The sequence below is a fragment of the Bactrocera oleae genome, chromosome 3, assembly GCF_042242935.1.
Source record: "Bactrocera oleae isolate idBacOlea1 chromosome 3, idBacOlea1, whole genome shotgun sequence".
Lineage (NCBI taxonomy): Eukaryota > Metazoa > Arthropoda > Insecta > Diptera > Tephritidae > Bactrocera > Bactrocera oleae.
In genome coordinates, this window is record NC_091537.1 from 46,445,212 (window position 1) to 46,468,847 (window position 23,636).

Sequence of the window (23,636 nt, forward strand, 5' to 3'; positions counted from 1 at the left end):
ATTTAATAAAAAAAGGATTTACTTATCGGTCACCACGCTCAAAAAGTGGAACTTGAATTAATATCAAAGAAAAATAATACTGCATAAAAAATTAATAAATAATTATATTTGCATAAGTGGATAAAAAATGCTATGCAATGGCCTTACCGCGTGCCAGTTATATCTTTTTTTAATTATTAAGTAGGAATAATACAGTGCGTTCCCCATAAAGTTGGGTACACTCGATTCGTTTATACAATTCAATCTTTCCCCAACCAAATTCGACACTCAGCGCTCCTAGTCAACATGTTAACTCCTTAATCCTTGACTAATAATTTGAATATTATACATATGTATATTACAATATAGTAAACGGATGAATATCAAACATACATAATTATTTCAAGAAAACATTAATTGCGAGTGTTTGTGTATTATTAGACTTTTACATCAATTGATTGGGTGTACATTTTTAAACAGGATAATCCAATACTATATAGGTATATAAATATACATCGTAGCTTCCGATGGGCAATACTTTGAACATTAAATGTATAACAATTTTTTCACAATAAAGTCTTAATTTTCGAAAAAACCGCACGAATTAATGCATGCACCATAAATATTAAAGTCTAAGTTTATTATCTTATAGGCACAATGAAAACAGCAATACAAATTTGATTGATACTTTTCTGTGTCACCGTTATCACACCATATATATTTAATTACATAAGAGTCAAATAAGGAAGAGCTAAGTTTGGGTCTAACCGACCATTTCATACTCTTGCGACTTGCAAGAATCAAAGCCATGGAAATAAATTCAGATGTTGGCAAAACTTTATATTAAAAAATGTTGCGAAAACGTTCAACTTCATTGTTCGACGAAATGGTGAATGGATTACAATCAAATTTGGTATCACATTACCTAATTTTAAAGGTCATAAGCTCACATAGTTTTATTACTACATTTTTGCCCGAATCTATCCATTTTACGCACAAAGATATACCAGTAAGTTCGAAAACCTTTATATTAGGTGTATGGGGGTTAAGGGAAGTATTGATCTGATTCAACCCATTTTTGACAAAATGGTATGTTATTATAAAAAAAAAACGGCGTTTTCTTTGAATATTAATTATATTATATATCACACAGGTTGACCGATATTTTAGGGAAAAAGTCAGCCATAGGCTCTGGGCTCCACATTTCCGGTATGCGGGGGCTTGATTAGTTATGATAAGAGTTTGAAAATTTTTAGACCTGTGATGACATACCTTATAGGAAATATTCGTGCAAATTTGTATCCTGATATATTAATAAGTGCTTGATTTGTATACTGGAAAGTGAAAAAATCAGATGCAATTTAAACTTGGGTTGTATGGGAAGTAGGCTTGGTCACTGTCCGATTCGCCCATTTTCACACTATTACATGGATATATCAAAACAGTCTTATGTACCAAATTTGGTTGAAATTGGTGGAGTAGGTTCGGAGAAATGTGATTTCACCTAATTGTGGGGACACTACGCCCATTTTCCAATTTTGACACCTGCTGCTATAATGCCTTTTTGTCTCATCTCGGGTTTAAAATTTAATTTCAGTGACGTATTTCGATTTTGATTCATCGCTGTTTTAGTAGTTTTTAACAAAACCGTTATATGGGGAGTGGTCATGAGTATCATCCAATTTAACATATTTTCATGCTGTCGCCAGAGGTGTTGAAATACTATGTCCTGTGCAAATTTAGGTGATATAGCTTGAATTAAACCTACTAGGAGGCGAAGCCACGCTCACTTCAACAAAAATTTTGAACCACAGGTGTTCCTTATTATTGCGATTCTTTGTATCAAATTATGGTTTGGTATCTTAATTTGCGGCTTAGTTATGGCAAAATATACTTAGATTTTCGATTAATTGCGTTTCATTTTCGTGGCAGTGTTCCGATAAAGCCCATCTACTCATTCTTACTTTTTTGCCAAGGAACAGGTGTACAAAGTTTCATGGCGATATCTCAATTTTTGCTCAAGTTATCACTTGCACGGACGAACGAACAGACAGACAGATCACCTGGATTTCAACTCGTCTCTTCAGCCTGATCATTTATATATAATATATAATATATAATATATATTATAATAATATATAATATATATTATAATAATATATAATATATAATATATAATATATAATATATAATATATAATATATAATATATAATATATAATATATAATATATAACCCTATATCTAATTCGATTACTTTTAGGTGGTACAACACAAAACTATTATACTCTGTGGCAACTTGTTGCAAGAGTATGAAAATTATATACTTATAGAAGAGGAAGATGCAGCAATTTTTGAAAATTATGAAACAATATACCTTTTGACAAACTCATCATTATTTGAAAATATAGTAGAAAATTTCAAAACCAATGAAGAAATAATATTAATTGATAATTCAAGTATAGATTTTAAAATATTAATAATAGAAACATTATTTAAACAATTAAAAATTGATAATTATAGTTCAAAAAGAGGTATTAATGAACTTGGCACAGTTTGAAAATTAGTTTCAGGTACACTTGACCATGACGATTTTAAAATAAAGTAAACGACTTAAAAGAAAATAATAATAAACAGTTCACAACAAATTCACAATTACTTGTACTTAAAACAATTACGGAATTAACCCATACATATATTAAAACAATTACAAAACAGCTTAATGAACGTGAAAACACAGTAGAAACCATTATGTTGTCAAAGTTATTTTGAAACCTTCAATTCTAGATAGGCAGAAATAATAAATGAAGAAAAAGTTATTGTGACAATATCAGATCTAATTGATGTTTCAAAATTTAAAATCGCACAAAAAAAAAACAATTTAATAGTTGTTTACATTAAATATCCATAAATAAATTTTTTTTTAATTTTTTGTCTGAAATAAAAGAAGAATATAATATACTAACGCCAATAAAAAAGGAAATAAAAAGAAATATGTATTCTATGGTGGCCAATTGCTACCATAGTATTTATTAATAACAATAGTTACATATTTGATGTATCAATTAATCATATATATTAACTTAAAAATTAATATAAAAAACGCAAATGAAAAAGAGAAATTAAAAAAAAGTGTCAAATATAAAAAGTCATGTTACTACTCCGTAGTCGAAGACGGGACGCTTAGATTTAGAGGTGAGGGAGTTAGCAAAGCGCTTAGCCATTAAGTTAACAAATATAATAATATTAAAACGATTAGGCTATTAGCAATAAGGAAGCGGCCATCAGCTAGCATCTATGATTCATAGGATTAAGGTACATACTTGTAGGATTAAGATACATTTCCTAGAATTCACGCCTAGCTTTCATCTCTAGACATAAGGAAAATAATATATAAATGAAATTGAAATAAAGATATAACAGTTCAGTCGTTTACTAGCTTACAAAGCTTACATCTTTAAAATTTAATTATATATGTTTATCCTGTGTAAGCAGTTTCTTATTTTGCTTGCATATCGGTAACTTTTCTAAAGAAAAAACAACTTAAATTCAAATATTTTTAAATAGCAAACTAATTTATTTAATTTTTGGATATTAAAAAAAAACCTAAATAAAAAGTATACAAATTTTTTATAAAAAATGTATGCATGACATAGAATATTTATTGGCTAGTATAAAATTATCAACGTTTTTGATTTTCTCGCAAATATCGACACTTGTCAATTGGGTCAAAACAATCAACGAAATGAAAACATGCTGATCTCTAAACATCTTAATATATATAAATCTCGTGTCACAATGTTTGTCCTCAATGGACTCCTTAGGTTAGGTTAGGAGGTCGATCCCAGAAGGGATCCCACTTGGACAGCTTAGCTCCTAAACCACTTAACCGATTACAACTTGAGAGATAGGAAAGTTTAAATCTCAAATTATAGTCGCAATTTTAATTCATTGCTAATTATTTGTCTGTTATTATTTGACAGTCACAATTATCTGTTAACTCCAAATGATTCTAACAGATGTCGATACCTTTCGACTGGGTTGAGTAAGTAATCAATAGATGGCGCTGCTATGGTAAATCTACGAACGTGTCATATAAGCTACATTTTAACAGCATAATTACCACGTGTTGTTGACGCTATAAAATTAATTAAATTTATTTTGTAGTGAACGAAATACCGTATAATTCAATTATTTCCACTTTTTAAATTTTTGGTGTTAGCATAGCAGGCCACGTGTTACTTAGACTAAAGTGTAAATTGAATTCATATTATAATGAAGATAATACAGTGAAATTAATACTGTTTTTTACTTATTTGTGCTTCATTGATCAAAACTTTATAATTTAATTTGAATATATGTATGTAAGTATTATCACATAATTATAAAATTTAATTAAAATGTCAGTGAAAAAATGATACACAATTTCCTACACTTTTTCAATAGTTGTACAAATATTTTTTTTTATTGTTTTTATTTAACCTCTATTAAAAATTATTTAGCACTTATTATTTCAATGTACTATGATAACAAGTTTTTCAGATTTTTTTCTTATATTTAAACGATTAAATTAGTATTTCAATTCTTATTGAAATTATTATTTAAACTCTATAATTTAAATATGTACATGTCAGTATTATCACATAATTACAAAAGTTAATTAGAATGATTTTAAATTTTTTTTTCTCATATTTAAATGATTAATTTATTATTTTCAGTCAAATGCCACCGAAAAAATCTAACCTCAACACCGCGAGCACCAGAGAGGCACGACGCAAACGTATTAAAAGAGCCCATCAGTTGGCAGAACAAATTGAATCAAGAAATCCAGCTCAAAGAATCAGGACAGCAGAAGGTCATGCACAAGAATCTCAAGAACAGTGTAACGAACGTCTTCAAGAGAATATCATGAGAACAAGAGCAGCAGGAGAACGTGACATAGCCACAGTAGGAGTACAGGAACAATAATTTCAATTTATACATGTAAGTAATATCACATAGTTTTATAAAATTTAATTAATGTATCAATGGGAAACTGGCACAAAGCTCCCCACACTTTTTCAATAATTGTACAAAAATTTTATATTATTTTTATTTAACCTCCATTGAAAATTATTTGCACTTATTATTTCAATGTGCTATGATAACATGTTTTTCAGTTCCTCTTTCTAATATTTAAACGATTAAATTATTATTTTCAGTCAAATGCCACCGAAAAAATCTAACCTCAACAACGCGAGCAGCAAAGGGTCACGACGCAAAAGTGTTGAAAGAGCTCAGCAATTACCAGAATAAATCGAAACAAGAAATGCAGCTCAAAGAATCAGGACTGCAGAAAGTCGTGCACAAGAATCTCAAGAACAGCGTGACGAACGTCAGCAACAGAATATTACGAGAACAAGAGCGGCACGAAAACGAAACATAGCTACAGTACGAGTACTAGATCGACAAAGCAACGGATCAGCCGCTCATTAACACGTGCATCAGTCGTTCGGCTTGCCTTTGATTATGCACCAGATATTAACTACTCAGCGCATTCAAAAATGGATAAAGTATGTCAATATTGTCGGGCATTGAAATTTCGGAATGAAGTAGCCGGCATGTGCTGCGCATCAGGAAAAGTTGTGCTGTCACCTCTACCCGCTCCGCCGAAGCCTTTATTATCTCTTCTTACTGGCAATTCAGATGATTCCAAATTATTTTTGCGTAAGATACGCAAATTTAATTCTTGCTTCCAAATGACGTCATTTGGGGCAACTAAAATCGATCGTGCATCCGATGGACGTAATTTTGAAACTACATTCAAAATTCAAGGCCAGGTGTACCATAAAATCGGATCACTGATGCCAATGCCTGATTATTGAACAATTTTATTGATCCAGTTGACAAAAGATCTATAAAAATGACACGGCGAGATAACACTGTCAGTACGATTTCGGATCTACACCGTTCATATGACGCACTACAATATCCATTGATATTTTGGCAAGGACAAGATGAATATCACCTTAATATCAAACAGTATGATCCAAATACCGGTAAATTTGACAATTATCTATTTACTTTCTTACTGTATGTATAGATTTTAATTTCGTATTGCATTTTATTTTTTATTTTTTTAGGTGATTACAGAAATAAAAAAGTTAGCTCAATGAACTACTACGCACACCGAATAATGGTTAGACAACATCAAGACAATTATATCCTTCGATATCGTCAGCTGTTCCATCAATACATTGTTGATATGTATGCTAAGGTCGAAAGCGAACGCTTGCGATTCCTTCGATTCAACCAGGCAAAACTACGATCGAAAGAATATATTCACTTACGAGATGCTGTTGCTGGAAACATCGATGGAAATTTAAATCCCAAGGACATCGGTAATGCTTTCATTTTACCTTCAAGCTACATTGGCAGTCCACGGAACATGCAGGAATACATACAAGATGCGATGACTTACGTACGTCATTACGGCCGACCGGATTTATTTATTACATTCACATGTAATCCGAATTGGGAAGAGATACAAACTTTACTATTGCCAGGACAACAAGCCATTCATCGTCACGATTTAGCAGCACGTGTGTTTAAACAAAAATTGAAATCCTTAATTGATTTTATTGTTAAATATTTAATTTTTGGCACACACGTTGTTGGCTGTATACGATAGAGTGGCAAAAGCGAGGTTTGCCTCATTTTGGTTTGGCTTAAAGATAGAATCCGTCCTGAAAAAATCGATGAAATAATTTAAGCCGAAATTACACACCCATTAATTGATCAAGAATTATTTGATATTGTCACCAAACACATGATTCATGGGCCATGCGGTGCTTTCAACATGACGTCACCGTGCATGGAAAATGGAAAATGTAAAAAAAAACTTCCCAAAGCCGCATACGAATGACACGATCACGGATATTGATGATTATCCAATGTATCGCCGCAGAAGTACTGAGAATGGTGGCCACACATTTACAATGCGACTACCGAACTTTCCAAATCAAGTTGAGTTTGATAATCAGTGGGTGGTACCATACTCACCACTACTTTCAAAAACTTACAAAGCTCATATCAATGTTGAGCTTTGCAGTTCTGTTAAATCAATTAAGTATATTTGTAAATATGTAAACAAAGGCAGTGATTTGGCCATATATGAAGTACAAAACGTAAATAAAAATGACGAAATAGCACGATACCAAATGGCCAGATACATTAGCAGCAATGAAGCTATTTGGCATATTTTCAGCTTTCCCATCCACGAAAGAGATCCTGCTGTCCAACATCTGGCAATACATCTTGAAAGCGGTCAACATGTATACTTCACTGAAGAAAATGTTCTCTAAAGAGCGTTCGAAGCTCCGAAAACGACTCTAACTGACTTTTTTACATTGTGTCAAAAACCTGATGTTTTTGGCCAATTCGCGAAGACATTGGTGTATAGTGATGTTTCACGTTATTTCACATGGAACAAATCCAGTAAAAAATGGGAGCCATGGAAACAAGGAAAACCACATCCTTCCATTACAGGCATATTCAAAGCTAAGACATTGGCAAGAGACTTTACACGGTACATCCAAAGCAACGTGAGTGCTTCTATTCACGTTTGTTATTAGTGAATGTTCCCGGACCAACATCTTTTAAATTTTTACGAACAGTTAATGGTCCAGCATTCAATACATACCAGGATGCATGTCATGAACTGCAATTTCTAGAAGACGATAACCATTGGGACTTAACGCTTGCTGATGCTGCGTTGGAATCAACACCGAATAACATTCTTCAGTTGTTTGCAATTATTTTGACGACATGTTATCCCTCGCAAGCACAAACTTTGTGGGAAAAATATAAAAATTGTATGACACAAGACATCTTGCACCGAATTAGAGAAACAAATCAATGCCAAAACATAGATTATACACCAGAGATGTACAATGAAGCATTGGTCTTGATCGAGGATTTATGTGTTCTTATTTCAAATTTACCACGTAATCATTATGGTATGCCATCACCTAATCGTCCAGCCACCGACTTAGTCAATACCGATTTACAACGAGAAAAGCAATATGGCCATGGAAGTTTAGCAACAATTATCATGAGCAGTGAACCATTACTGACAGCAGAACAAAAAATTATTTATAATCGGATTATGCTGGTTGTTGCTGCTGAACAAGGCGGTTTTTTTTCTTGGATGCACCCGGTGGAACCGGTAAGACGTTTTTAATATCGTTGATTCTTGCCAAAATACGGTCGCAACAAAAAATCGCATTAGCAGTATCATCGTCAGGCGGCTACTTTACTGGATGGTGGGCGAACAGCACATTCAACATTCAAGCTGCCATTGGACGTTCATAATAAACCAGATGCAATGTGTAACATCAAAAAGAATAGTGGAATAGCTGCAGTGTTGCGGAAGAGTTCTATAATAATTTGGGATGAGTGCACAATGGCACACAAATATTCACTTGAAGCATTATACAGAACTATGCAAGATTTAAACAGCAATAATAAACTTTTCGGTGGTGCTATCTTACTTTTGTCTGGTGACTTCCGGCAGACCTTACCGGTTATACATCGCTCTACTTTCGCGGATGAGATTAATGCATGTTTGAAACATCATTCTTATGGCGAAGTGTTGACCATAAATATGCGAGTACAATTGCAAAATGATCCATCAGCACAAATATTTTCCGAACAACTACTAGATATTGGGAACGGTAAAATAGAACTGCAACCAAATACGCAATGCATTAAACTACCAGACAATTTTTGCACTGTTGTTCAGTATAAAAATGAATTGATTTAGAGTATTTTCCCGGATATACAGAATAATTATTTGAATCATGAATGGCTTAGTCAACGGGCGATTTTGGCAGCCAAAAACGTTGATGTTGACGAAATTAGCTTCCAGATACAACAGTTGTTACCAGGCGATCTGATGTCTTTTAAATCAATCGATACTGTTGTTGATGAAAATGAAAGTGTAAATTTTCCAATTGAATTTTTAAATTCATTAGATATCCGTGGAATGCCACCACATAATCTTCGATTAAAGATTGGTTCCCCTATTATTCTCCTCCGTAATTTGAATCCACCTCAATTATGTAACGGTACACGTTTGGTCACCAAAAAGATCACCGGAAACATTCTTGAAGCAACCATTTTGGCTGGGAAGTTTAAAGGAAAAGTGGTCCTGCTGCCACGTATTCCGATGATACCATCAGATTCTACCATACCCTTCAAAAGGCTACAGTTTCCAATTCGTTTAGCTTTCGCCATGTCTATAAATAAATCTCAAGGTCAAAAAATGTCCATTTGTGGTTTAGATTTGGAAAATCCATGTTTTTCTCATGGGCAACTATATGTTGCGTGTTCACGTGTTGGGAAACCGTCGAATCTATTTGTGTTAGCTAAAGACAGGTTAACCAAAAACATTGTGCACCGATTGGTGTTAAATTAAATTGAAATTGAAAGTATTTATAATTCAAAAAAATAGATATTAATGTTTAAAAGTTTAAGCGTCACATGTTATTTACTGTATTATACTGTAATATACTTATTTGTTATAAAATTAAATGGAAATAATAAATCTGATAAATTTTTACTATGTATGGATTTCTGGTTAATATCAAGGGTAAGAACATTTTAATTAATTGTGTTCAACGTACTTCCCCTTCAAATCTCAATCCAGTGAATTTGTATACCAACACCAACATTTTCGTCTTTGTTCGTAAATAATTTCATTGTACTAAAGGGTTATAGTAGTAGAAAGTCAAATAAGGAGATCACCATATTTTTTTACAAATACCATCTGTGTGAAAAAGCATAGTGGACTCCGTGACTGGTGTTCTCTTATTGTTCCTCTTAGATTGTTTACTATAATGTAACATAACAAAAACTTTAGCCACAGCAACGCGTGGCCGGGTCAGCTAGTATCTATATATATTCGTACATTACATATCTACGCGATTCCTGGTTTAGATAAAATGCTAACAGAAAAAGATTAAAAATGTTGATTGCGTTTGGATATAAAAATGCCGACGGCAAAATAAAATTTTATGCTTGTTCAACTCCCTAATGGTTTCATATATATACATAAAATATATAAGGAAATATATCAAATTACTGTTATTATTTGTATTCATTTCAATATTACTATAAACTAATAAATTCAGTCTATTTAACGAATTAAAAAAGTGTTTTAGTTTTTGTTAACAATTTACAGGCTATTTGACAGCTCTTCTATGTTGCCTCTTTTTATTCCAAAAGAATTACTTCACAAAATCGCGGTATAGAGCAATTTGTTTTCATAACAATTGTCACAACCTAAACCGAAATAAAGTAACGGTACGTACTTGTCGTAATCTTGTATTCTATCATTCGTGGGTTGTGTGTAAAAGTTTACAGCTATGCAAATCTTCTAAGAAAAGCAAAACGAAAAGTGCTTTTTCTTGTCGGTTATATTATTAATCGAATTGGAAACGCAACTGGCGGCAAGATTAAAGTTGAAATTTGAAATAAACCCTTGCTAAATCAACCGTTTATCCCACTGTGCATTGCTCGCTTTTGCGAAAATCAGTGAAAAAAGAGCGGCATAACAATGTGAAGTGGTTAAGGGCGGAAGAAGTTTCTAAGAATAGCAGAAAATGAAAAGAAGGAATGTACAAGTGAAATAGGGCTTTTTTAATAGAATTATAGTTTCATATAGGTACGTACAAAAATACTTAATAATTTATATAATTGTGTGTTCAAACTAGGCACAATACCTATCAGTGTCAAGCATTAGAAAGATGGTCAAGGACTAATCTTGCTTTAGCTGAAGGAGGCCCAAATGAAGGTGATTTTGAGACCGAAATAAGGAAAGTGTTGCGAAACCAAATGCAGATAAAAGCACTAACCCTTAAAGTAATGGACGAAATCACTATACGCAGCTGAACAATTTTGATATAAACTAGATTAGAAGCATCAGGACGGCGTACCTAGGAACACAAACTGCTGTGATAAACCTACTCGCGCTGGAGGCAAGGACGCTTTTGGATCCACATGAAAACAAAATAGGTTGACGAGAGTCATGCAACTGTACTAAAGACGTACTGGTTGTTGCACATGGGGTTGCTAAATACAGGAAACCAATACATCTTCGAGAAGAACTGTCATAGCTATAGTGCCCAGAACAAGCTGGCAGGTGTGTGACCTCTACACGTACAGTGATCATCCGGCTATTGTGCTTGAAATCGGACACCCAGTCTCCCAAAATCAAAAAGTCGTTACAAACTCTTCGTACTTTAGCTAATATGAGTTGTGCAGAAAATAGAGATCGACAGGCGGAGATGCTGGTAAGAAGCATTAGCAAAGCATCCGACGCTTCTATGTGCAGGAGAAAAAATTGCGTCTGAGAAGTGAATGCCTCAAAGCAAGGAAGATCTGTCGAAGGAAGCGGGGATCCCTGCAGCATACGGAACTACGCGAATGCTACAAATGAAAACGCAATGACCTCAAAAAGGCGATTAAAAGGAATAAATCTTGTTGCTTCAAAGAACTTGGCGGAAAAATAAACGAAAATCTAGTGGGCATAGCTGGTAATGTCGAAATTCAAAGGCGGAAAAGGGCAAACACCAACCTGTTCTAGGCTATTGAAAACCGTCGCAGAAACTCTTTTCTTAGCACAGCCACTAAAGAAACGACAGGCTCGAGCAGAGAAGGGAATGCCGCAATAGTCAATGGAGTGGATGTGATTCATGCGGTACAGAGATTTGGTAATGCCAAAGCACTAGGCCTAGCGCCTACAAAAGATGGTTTCCCAAACATCTGAAAACAGCAGCAACTTGCCTTGTTACAGAAAAAGAAATCGACCAGCGAGCATAACTTTTATCGACCGCTTTACATGTTGGATACGCTTGGCATGAAACTAGATGGACCGAGAAAATATGCGGTAACGGATGGACAGTGGCCAATTGTTGTGGAATGTACTCTACGACGGTTTGTTGAGTCTTCTACATCTGAGGGAGGTTCAGATCATCGGATACGCGGATGATATTGCAGAAGTAGCAAAGGAACTGGATCAAGTTTTGAAACTATGTAATCTGATCACATCGAAGATTAAGAAATGTCTCACTGCAATAAACCTTAGGTTAGCTGGACAAAAACTTAAGCAGTGCTGATCACAATCAGGAAGAAGCTTGATGGTATCATCCTTAAGATAGACGGCTATAGCATCACAACTGAGCAGTCGCTGAAGTATTTAGGAGTACTTAGTGACACGAGACCTAATTATAAGACGCACATCGACAAAGTCTGTGAAAAGGCGGTACATGTAGCCACCACACACAGTATCCCGCGATGCAGTTCGGATACTTGCTGGCGTCATATCACTGGACATAATGGGCATGGAAATCAAATAAGTATACGACAAATCCAAGAGTATGGGGAGGCGACCAACAGTTGCGGAGCGAAAAGTAAAGTATTTTGCGTAATAGAGATACAGACGGCTAAAAAATCCACCCTATTTGTTACATTTAGAATAAATTCTTTCCCCAGAAAATAATTAACGTGTAGGTTCAAAACAAAATTAGTTTTGAAACATGAGGAACTAGTCTATTAGTGAAGTAAGTGTCATATGCGGACCAACGCAGTATAGAAAAATAATTTATATAAATGCTTAAGTACGATATTACTCAAACTAGCACGTCCTATTACGCATCACAAATTGTATTAAGCACCAGGATAACTTTCCTATGAGCTATTGTAGACGACACATTAGACAAATTAAAAGGATCGTTTATATTCACAACTTAAATCGAACCATATTCCAGAAAATACACAGACTTCGTAAGCAACAGTTGACGGTACAAATTTTATTTTGTTTCTTTTTGTATTAACAATTCATTTGCAGTATTTGGTATATTTATTAGAGTTTTCGCGATATGATTCAAGATGAAACAGCAATTATATACATAGACGATATAGTTAATTCTAAAGATATGGAAAGGAAACAGACCTTCAAATTTTACGATTTGTTATCAAAAATGGTAGAAAAAAAAACAAAAGCTACAAAATAGTTTCCAATATCAGGGAGTAAAAAGAGCTTCAACGATTTTTTGGGTTAATATCACTATCGGATTTACTAAAGAAGGATGAGAAATTTAGGTTGGGAGAGGACCAGTTAGTATCAATTCAAGAATGGAAGTTTGCATTAATTAATGGCCTAGAACCGCAACTCTTCAACCGGAACGAAGCTGCATACTGAATTATTGCGAAGGGAAGTTGAGGACTAGTTATCGAATTCATGACTTAAAATATCAGGAGTTGAAGAGAGAAATGACACCTATGAACTCGAGATCCCAACAGTAATTAAGGCTTTAAAAACAATGGAGGGTCTACCGGAAATAATTATCTGGCGGGTTATGTACCTCCAGGAATGCAAAAATGTGGTTGAGCATCAATCCGAAACTCATATGAGACACATAGATGCATAAAATCGCTTGTTTACTATTATATTTGAAGACTCGCTAAAGCTGTGAGTAAACGAAGCTTAGTTGCAAGATTAATTGTACTAGCGCACAAGAGGGAGCATATTATGAAATTTACACATAAGCGGGGTTATTTTACGTCCGAAGTTATTAAAATACACCTATTACATGGCGAATGTGTTCGAGAAAGTGCAGAGAGTTGTTAAATCACCTATTGAAAGCATTATTACAGATGCAAGTGGAGGTGAGAAGAGAGAGATAATTGATCCCCAAATTTTAAAAACAGTAAAGATCCTGTGATTTTGCGTTTAACCAAGAGACGGTTAGAAATAATAAATAGATGTGCTTTCAAAATTCGTATGGTTGTACCCCTCAAAGTCAACTAGAGAATGTCGTCAGGTCATAAATCTTTACCGTAAATGCCTTCAAAGGATATAAAAATAAGGAATGTATACAGCACCTGTTGACTGTGAGAGGAGTACCTCGTGTAACGGTGTCACAGTTAGAACGAGTCCACCACAACGCAACGAAAAAATTATCCTATAAAGACTACCGGGCGTACATTTAGTTATCTAGAGTAACAGACAATGGTAGATGAAATAGAAGTCAATGAGTTAAATGTTCATCGTGCTTATCTACACAAGAGGCACAGAGTAACATAAAGCAAATTCAGGGTAAAAGATCTAGAACATTCAACAAAAATCGTCGGGAAATTTTAATTACGAAATTAGCGATGTAGCTGTGATAGTGTGAACGCAGTTTGATGTTCCCATAAGGTTGTAAACGGTAACGACAAACGGCCATTATTGTGTAATCAACTTCTAGGGTGAAAGGACAATATTTGAAATAAGTTGACGTTGTATGTGAACATGAAGAAAATGTTTAATAATTACTTAAATTGAAATCTAATAAGTCATATAAAATGTGCATATATCAATGAAAATTAATAGTTAATTAGTAAGGTCGAACTATTCAGTAAAGTTAACTGCAAAAAGAACTACATATTTCGCAACAAAAATATGACCGCACATGTATTTATACCAACCATCTCATGACACCATATTATAAATTAGTAAATTATGCTCACCAAAAGTATTTTCTGTTAAAAACTGCAAAAGGTGAAGATCAAGAAGAGGTTGGTTCGTTGTTGACTGTCGGCTGGGCAATTCCTTTTGCGCGCTCAATGCAGCTGCCGCGGCAGCAATTGCTGCTTCATTTCTGATATGTGAAATCGACTTATTCTTATGTCCAATGTCGAAAACATTTTCTTGTTTGTTGTCATATCCTGTAGAAGAGCTATTTAAATTCATTCGGCATGCAGTTAAATCTTCCGGATCATCATCAGATTCCATATTCGTTTCATAAATTTCTGTATTATGTTGTGTATTATAGCTGTAATCTATACCTGTTATACTAGCTGTATTGGCAGGAGATGCATGGTTATGTAAATCATCTGGTGAAATTTTTACCCCAGCCTTAGCTAATAAACGTGAAGCCAATATAGGGTCAAAAGCACAAGGCATTGGTAACACAGGAAGATCTTTCGTAGATATACCACGATGCTGACGTGACATATGTGAATGCAATGAATTACGAGATTTCGCAACAGTACCACATAAAACGCATCTATATCCAGGACAAACGGTATGTTTATCCTCAAGATGAGTACGGAGCGTATGTGCCGACCTGTAAATTTTTCCACATTTTGGACACGGTCGTGGATCTGTGGCTCTTACCCTCATTTCCACTGAACGATGAGCTCCTGTATAAAAAACACATATAATTACTTTATTGTTTTTCAAACGAATGAAATTACATATTGTATATAAAATTCCTTTAATAACTATTTTACAAATTCGAATGAGGAAGAACACACTCCTAAACGTAGTACCGGTTAAATGATTCGAAATATTCTTTAAAGTGTGAACAATTATATATAAACGGTGTAAATAGTCGGTAATGCTGTATTATTACTTTGTGAATACTACTAATAGAAATCAAAAAATTCAGATGATTATGACCTAGGGAGTACTTGGTCAGGCAGTTATAGAAAATATTAATTAAATTCAGCCCGTATGCACTTTCCATCTCACTTGTTTAACTATACACCAGCCATGGAACTTAGAACAACGAGAAGGTGGAAATCGAATTTTGTATGATGTTCGAAGGAGCGGCTGAAGAGTAAGGAATTAACCATTTTCTAACATATTCGCTACTAAGTAGAAGAAATATGTGAAAGACGACTGTTTACAGAAGATCTGTTCAGATGATCTGTCCACGAAACGAGAAAAATGCATTTATCTTTATTTGTAATTCCAAAAACTCAACGCTTTATTGCTCTTTACACAAGCTTACAATTTCTTACTTATATCTCAAATGCTTTACACGGCAGCACTCAAACTAGAACTGTCCCTGGTGCACAATCCGGCAGCCCTTATAGTAAATCTTTAACAAAACTTCTCCACTCAAACATTCTAGCGACTACGAATTTAGCAGTCTGGTTGATTCGGGCAATTTATCGTCGATTCGATTTTGTTTTCGAATCCGTCTTGATATGACATATTAGCGGTACCAAGCGCCTAGAATTTAGGTCTCTCATCTCATCTTCTAGGACGCTGTTGACTCCCTTGGCCGTCTTTCACTTATTGGCGTTAATTCCATCCGTTTTTCGAATACCCAGTTCATGGTACAGCCCTTGAATTAAAGCTGACTCGAAATTCTTTAGTTAGTGAGAACGTAATTCCGTTGGAACACAAAACTCGTTACCCACTTGTTGATGAATACGCTAGTGGTTCAGTTTCTTGATAAGAAATTGTGTATATTTCTGGCCATACGTTGAAATGGTCCTTGGTCACATTACATATTTCTTTCCTATTTATTTGTGGGAAATGGACCGTCAGCATTCATGGCAATGTGCACAAATGGCGCACCTGAATTGTACTGCTTCATCTGGCCATGACTCCAGGACCTAGATCCTTTAGTTACAATGTACTCAGCATAACTGGCTGTAACTGATTGACGACAACCAATCCAATAAAATCTTTGCTTTAACTACTTTAAGGTCGTCGTGAATCTCAAAAGCCCCTCCGTTGCGCAGCACGTAGAGAACTCCAGGAGTACTACATTCAGCCACATACCAGCTTAAAACTGCTCCGCTCTGCGCAAAATGCTCTGCCGACTATGAAGACCCTTGTACTAGTGTACACGCTTCCTGCTCTTTAAACTGTGAGAACACCTGAGCTGATATGTGCTTCCTGCTCTTGTGCTGGGATACAAGCTTCTTGCCAGGACTGTGAGGACAACTGTTTCGATATAAGCACCTTCTTCTTCCACGCTGCCTTAAACATTGCTGACAACTGTGCTTACAAATGCTCTTATACAATAAATATTTAATAAAGTTTCGCCATCGGAGATTCTGACAATTTTATTAATTTTTGCCGCTCAACGATTAACTAAAAATTAGAACAGGTTTTATTACTGAGCGAGAGCGATGCCACTCTGGCGCTCAAAAATGCCGCTCACATACCGCTAATTGTGTGATCACTTCAATAGTAATCCACATGTTTTAATTGTCTGCGTCCCACCAGCCAGTTGTTCACCATTGCGTGGCGACCGCCTAAGAGACAGGAAAAGAAAGCCTAATATGTCCTTTTACATATATGCACGCACATATGTATGTTATTCAGTACTAGAATACAGGTTCTATAATTTTACATCATCGCAAAGCATGCTTTTATACAACATACGAATGCGAGGAGATGTGTGCGGCACTTGTTATTCCTTATGAATGTTTATACATACAAATACAAGTCGCATTTGCTTTCGTAAACATATAGACAAATGGGTCAATTCATCCAAAATTTACATTCAAATTTTTTCCAAATTTCCGACGAAATGTTCGCTGTCGAACCTTCTCGGTTTTTTACGTTCTCTGTATTTTCGTATGTATTTTATATGATGCTTCCCCACCAGCCACGGCTAATCACTTTCCCCAGAAATTTCAACACAATTACACATTTTTTCTTCATGCCCTAACACCAACGAACATATTTGGGATAATGCCTTTTTAACTTCCCGCTAAGAAAATGGAAAATTTTCTAAAAATCGGGAAGATATTGGTTTCACCCCATTTTGCAAAAATCGAGTTCTCAACAGATCTCGACGTTCTGAGGGTCGAGGAAGCTTCCCCGAACATTTCTACGATGATGTCCGTATGCCTGTATGTATGTGTGTGTGTGTGGATGTATGTGACCCTCTTATAACTATTAAACTGCTCAACCGATTTGAATAAACTAAACGGCATTCCAAAGGGTTTCATTGCACTTGAATTTCGTGTAAGTTTGGACCCAATCGGACCAGTAGATTTCGAGAAATCTCAAAAATAAATTTTTTCGAATTTTTTCCAAACGACTTGACCGATCGACACCTAACTAATCAGTTCTAAACCTTGAAGAAACACATCGTTTGCCGCAAACCGGGTCGAAATCGGTTGATTTACTTGCTAGATATCGAAAACGAAAAATTTCGAAGAGCTCAAAAGCAGTGAAAAAAGCGAAATTTGAACGTTAGCGTATGAAATTAGAGGGAAATTGCAGGGATGGCCCTTGAGGCCAACCGTTTTCCACATTTTTTTTAACCAATTTCGAATTTCCCAAACATACAAAACTTGCTATCTCATTCGTTGAATGAGTGCAAATGAGAAAACATATTTGGCATTAGGAGCAATAGAAAAATCCAAAAAGATAAATACAAATACGAGTACAAATGCAAGTAATTTGCGTTTTTAAGGGTAAAAAGTTGACAAATTCTGTGCAATTTTATACATTTGTATTTAACTAATTTGTTTACTTTTTCTAGCATAACAACAGCATACAGTGGATAGATTTGATTAGAATATTTCAAATAATTAATTAATTTACATACATTTTTTAAAAAAATTTATTTTACTTCAAGGCATATAAACATTACAATAGCAAGTAAGGAAGGGCTAAGTTCGGATGTAACCGAACATTTTATACTCTCGCAAAGTGAAATATACTCGTTTGAGATTTCTTTGTGGATTGACCGATATTTTCGGTAGAACGTCAACTATAGGCACTGTGGTCCACATATTCAGTACTTAGGGGCTTGAACAGTTTTGGTTCGATTTAAACAATTTTTGGTCACAAGGTGGCATACTTATACGTATTATTCACGCAAATTTTTACCCTGAAATAATCATTGTTACCTGATTTGCATAGTGGAAAGTGAAAGAATCAGATGGAACTTAAAATGGTGTTATATGGAAAGTAGGCGTGGTTGTAATCCGATGCCCATTTTCACACTTTGATATAGAGATATGAAACTAATGTCATTTACTGAATTTGGTTGAAATGGGTTAAGCAGATCCCAAGATATGGATTTTTACCTAAAAGTGGGCGGTGCCACGCCTACTATCTAATTTTGAACGTGGTTCCTATAAAATCATCTTATACCATCCCAGATATAAAACTTAATGACTCTGGCTTGTTTAGTGCTTGAGTTATCGCGCTTTTAGTAGTTTTTAACAGTACCGTTATATGGGAAGTGGGTGGGGTTGTCGCCCACATAAAAAAAATGTTAACTGCAGATGCCTCTCCCTAATGATGATCCTGTATACCAAATAAGAGTCTTTTATCTTGTTGTGGAGTTTAATCATGGCAATTTATTTGTTTTTGATTAATGGCGTTTTGTGGGCGCGGCAGTGGTCCGATTATGCCCACTTGCAACACCAACCGTCTCACGGTACCAAGAAACGTGTCTACCAAGTTTCATAAAAATATCTCAATTTTTACTAAAGTTACTGCTTGCACAGACGGACGGCCAGATGGACGGACGGACAGACAGTCACCCGGATTTTAACTCTTCTCTTCATCCTGATCATTTATACATATATAACCCTATATCTAACTCGATTAGTTTTAGGTGATACAAACAACCGTTAGGTGAACAAAACTATTATACTCTGTAGCAACAGGTTGCGAGAGTATAAAAACGTGGATGGGATTGGTAAAATTCTAACACAAACACGCATGGACTCATTAATTGGGGTAAATTCGTTTATTCATTAAACAAGTTGTGCATGATTCATTCTACCCTGAACAGGTTATATTAAGTTTGCCACGAAGTTTGTAACATCCAAAAGGAAACATCAGAGACCCTATAAAATATATACATTAATTATTAGCATGATGAGCTGAGTTGATTTAGTCATGTCCGTCTGTCTGTCCGTTTGTCTGTATATATACTAACTAGTCCCTCAGATTATAAGCTATCGATCTGAAATTTTGCACCTGTCCTTTTCTCACAAAGAAGCTGCTCATTTGTTGGAACGGTATCGGACCACTATAGCATATAGCTGCCATACAAACTGAACAATCGGAATCAAGTGCTTGTATGGAAAACTCTTTCATTTGACGAGGTATCTTCACGAAACTTGGCATGGATTATTATTTAAGGCATTTATCCAATCTTCGAAGAAATTGTATAGATCGGATGACTATAGCATATAGCTGCCATATTAACTGAACGATTGGAGTAATTTGCTTGCATGGAAAATTTGTTTATTTGACGAGGTATCTTCACGAAATTATGCCCGAGGTATCGCTTAAGGCAGCAAATTATTATCTGCAGAAATTGGTCAGATCAGATCACTTTATCATATAGCTGCCATACAAATTGAACGTTCGGCATCAAGTTATTGTAAGGGGCCTTTGTATTTGTAAAGGGTATTATAGCTTCGGTGCAACCGAAGTTAACGTTTTTTCTTGTTTTGTTTATTATTTAAAAGAAATCAGTTTTTTGATGGATCAAATATGGGAAACGATGTCTTCAAAAAAATTACATCTAGCCCAATTCCAATATGTAGTAAATAAATAATTTCAAATAAAAAATTTTGTTTGAAATTTTAAATTAGGCATCCGAAAACGCAACCCTGCATCATGCGCACGTACGAGTGAGCAGAAAGTGGTGAGGAGCGTCGCGCCGCCTTTGGCAGTTCTTCAGTTTTAGATCCACTTTTGAAGGTTTGAAAATCTAGTGTTTCACTAATTATTTAACCACTTTTGGCTGGCAGTGTTGATACTTAGGTAAACATTATCTTATAAAAGTATTTTATTATTTTAATGAGCTAAGAGTTAGTAACCGAACATTTTTACTCTGGCAATTTGCAGGGATCAAAGGCGGTTAAATACCTTCAGGTGTTGACAATATTAAAAAATGTAGCCAAAGGGTTCAACTTCATTGTTCGACGAAATCGAGAATGGATTACGATCAAATTTCGTATTTTATTAAGTTATATAATATTATAAGTCATAGATTCAGTTAGTTAGCGAAAATTATGCTTAAATCATCCAGATGATAAATCAGCGTTCATCGTCCAATTTTGACACCGGGATTCAGGTATTCGAGTAATTAAATTTAGTATTAGAAGGCACATGAAATTAAACCAATTTCTCCATAAAATACTCGTAGCATAGCATTTCTTTTCTTTTGACTTTTCGCTCAAAATTGTTTATTCAATAGCACTAATAAAGGTTATTACCATACAAGCTTATAACACATTTTTAATATAATTGTTGTGGAGCCCTTCACTGAACAATTTAATACAAATTAAAGAGCATATTGTAAAATACCAGACAGAAAAAGAGTTAAACTTAACTTAAAAATTATACCACATGAAACATTACAAGTAAACTCTCGAATACTAAAACCTTTAAAATAATTCAAACTGGTATGCCTTCGAACTACAAGTATGCAACTGAATATAATTATTAGGGGTATTCAGGCCAGCTTTGTTAACTCGTTAGTCGTTATTTGGTAGTTTTTTACGTGTATTTAGTTTTTGTAAAATGAACTGACTATCGTTCTACTGAGTGACGAAGTACCAGCCTGGTAAGCTTAATATTCTTTTCGTTACTTGATAACATCAAATCAGTTGTTCATTTCTGCGTCGTTACCTAAAAATTTCATTTGATTCATGAGCTGAAAAAATACATTTTCTGCTCGCTACAAAATAATTTTAAACCAATATTGCAAAATTTAGTATTTACAAAAATTTAATCAGCTGTTTTGAAACAAAATATACCACACTACTGAGAGAGGGCAAAAAGTATGCTCATTTTGTTTTTTCGAAGTATTAACTAACGAATTATCAGATTAACATGTTCGGTCTACATACGCCTATTATGATTAAGATTAACGTAACATACATAAACAACGTCGCTTATTTTATTTGAATGTGTTTATGCAATCGTAGATGATTTATTACTTGATCAACATCCATAAGTACATGTTTATTTTGTGCAAAGAACCATGCAAAGGCTGGCACTCAAAACAACTTTCGCTTCGGCGTTAATTTTTAAAGCCAAATAATTATCAGTATTGATAAGAAAAATGTATCATATTTGGGCTGGGAACAATCCTGAAAAGACTCTCATGGGGCCCTTGCATACTACAATAACATAAACATGGCAACTGGTACTTTTTTTCATGCCAAAAGTATTACTAGTCCCAAGTGTTTTTAAAAGTGAAACTGTAACCAACTTTACCAAGTTCATCTTTTGACAGGATTTTGGTCATATAGAAAAAACTTTTGTGTTTCATTATTGTAAATTTCTATGGCAACCAAACATCTTGGTGAAAGCCTTAGTCTGGCTCACTGTCAGAGAGCACCCTAAATGAAGCCGCACTTCGTTGAAGTACTTTAATTCTGCTGCTACTTTAATATCTGTTACTTCTGCTTCAAAGACACTACAGTGGTCTGGCGGTCTAAAACAAGAGTTGATTGAGAGCTCCCGACAGTAAACTCCTACCTCGAAGGTATGTACGCGGAGTAGATGCCGGTAGGAGAAGGGTCCGCGGCGCACTGGGTCAAGTTATTAGGAACGAAATCGAAGTGCGAGAGGATTTTAGAATGTCCCACTCCGGGACCCTTAATGTGTCCAGCTTCCCGGAGTCTGACAGTAACCTTCGCAACAAAGGATTTTCCGGCTATGTTCACAGGTTCATATAGAACCTAGAATGGCATTAAATGCCATCGTATGTATTGTACGTAGTGCACCACTGATGCCAATGAGAGCCGCCACTTTCCAGTTGTTTAGCGAGTGTGGCCTTACCGAGCGCCCTCCACCAGATAAATATACCCTATAACAATATTGGCTTAATAACGGTTGCTTAAAACTAAAGCACAACTTTTAGCGAGAGTTCCAACCTCTTCTCAATAGCTCCTTTACAACAATATAATTTAACCAATGCCTTCTTCACTTTTCCCAACATTGGGCTTCCATAAGATCTTTCTATCACAGGTGAGTCCCAAGTACTTAACCTTTTCGATAGGGTGAATTCAAGAGCTCCAAATGAGAAAGGGATGCCGAAGTGATTTTATATGCGCGGAACTTATTCTGGTGAATAAGGCCAGTTCATTTTTGATCAGTTTATTTCTAATGCAGGTGGGCTCTCTGCAGCCATGACATAACAGCATACAGGGTAGTGTCTACCGACCTGCCTTTGCTGTAGGCATTTTGAGCCTTAAATTTCACGTCTCTTGCTAATTATGAACTCTAAAAAACAAAATTTAAACAAGTAAGGAAGGGCTAAGCTCGGATGTAACCGAACATTTTATACACTAGCAAAGTCAAATGGTATACTCGTTTTATATTTCTTTGTGGATCTAGCCGCCTTGTTTTATGTTGACCGATATTTTCGGTAAAAAGTCAACTATAGGCACTGGGGTCCATATATTCAGTACCTAGCAGCTTGATGAGTTTTGGTTCAATTTAGGTAATTTTTCGCCACAAGGTCGCATAATTTAAACATACTATTCACGCCAAGTTTTACGCCGATATAATCATTGTTGCTTGATTGGCATACTGGAAAGTGAAAATAAGATGAAAAAAAGATGGAATTTAAAATGATGTTATATGGAAAATAGGCTTGGTTGTAATCCGTTTCGTACTATAACATAGAAATATGAGAAGATATAATGTACCGAATTTGGTTGAAATCGGTTAAGCAAAACCCAAGATATGGGTTTTCACCTAAAATTGGGCGGTGCCACACCTACTATCTAATTTTGAACGTGGTTCCTATAAAATCATCTTGTACCATCCCAGAGATAAAACTTAATGACTCTGGCGTGTTTAGTGTTTGAGTTATCGGGCTTTTATTAGTTTTTA

General features: G+C 35.0%; 1 protein-coding gene across 2 annotated transcripts in view; it reads right to left on the bottom strand.

Annotated features, from left to right (window-relative positions):
- LOC106622921 (BTB/POZ-zinc finger protein abrupt) overlaps window positions 1-23,636 on the bottom strand; it is a 254,260-nt gene that overhangs the window by 39,875 nt on the left and 190,749 nt on the right. For both annotated transcript variants that reach the window (XM_070106587.1, XM_036365704.2), the window contains one exon: window positions 14,531-15,205. In XM_070106587.1, coding sequence (XP_069962688.1) covers window positions 14,531-15,205 — 675 coding nt within the window. The remainder of the gene's footprint in view (window positions 1-14,530; window positions 15,206-23,636) is intronic.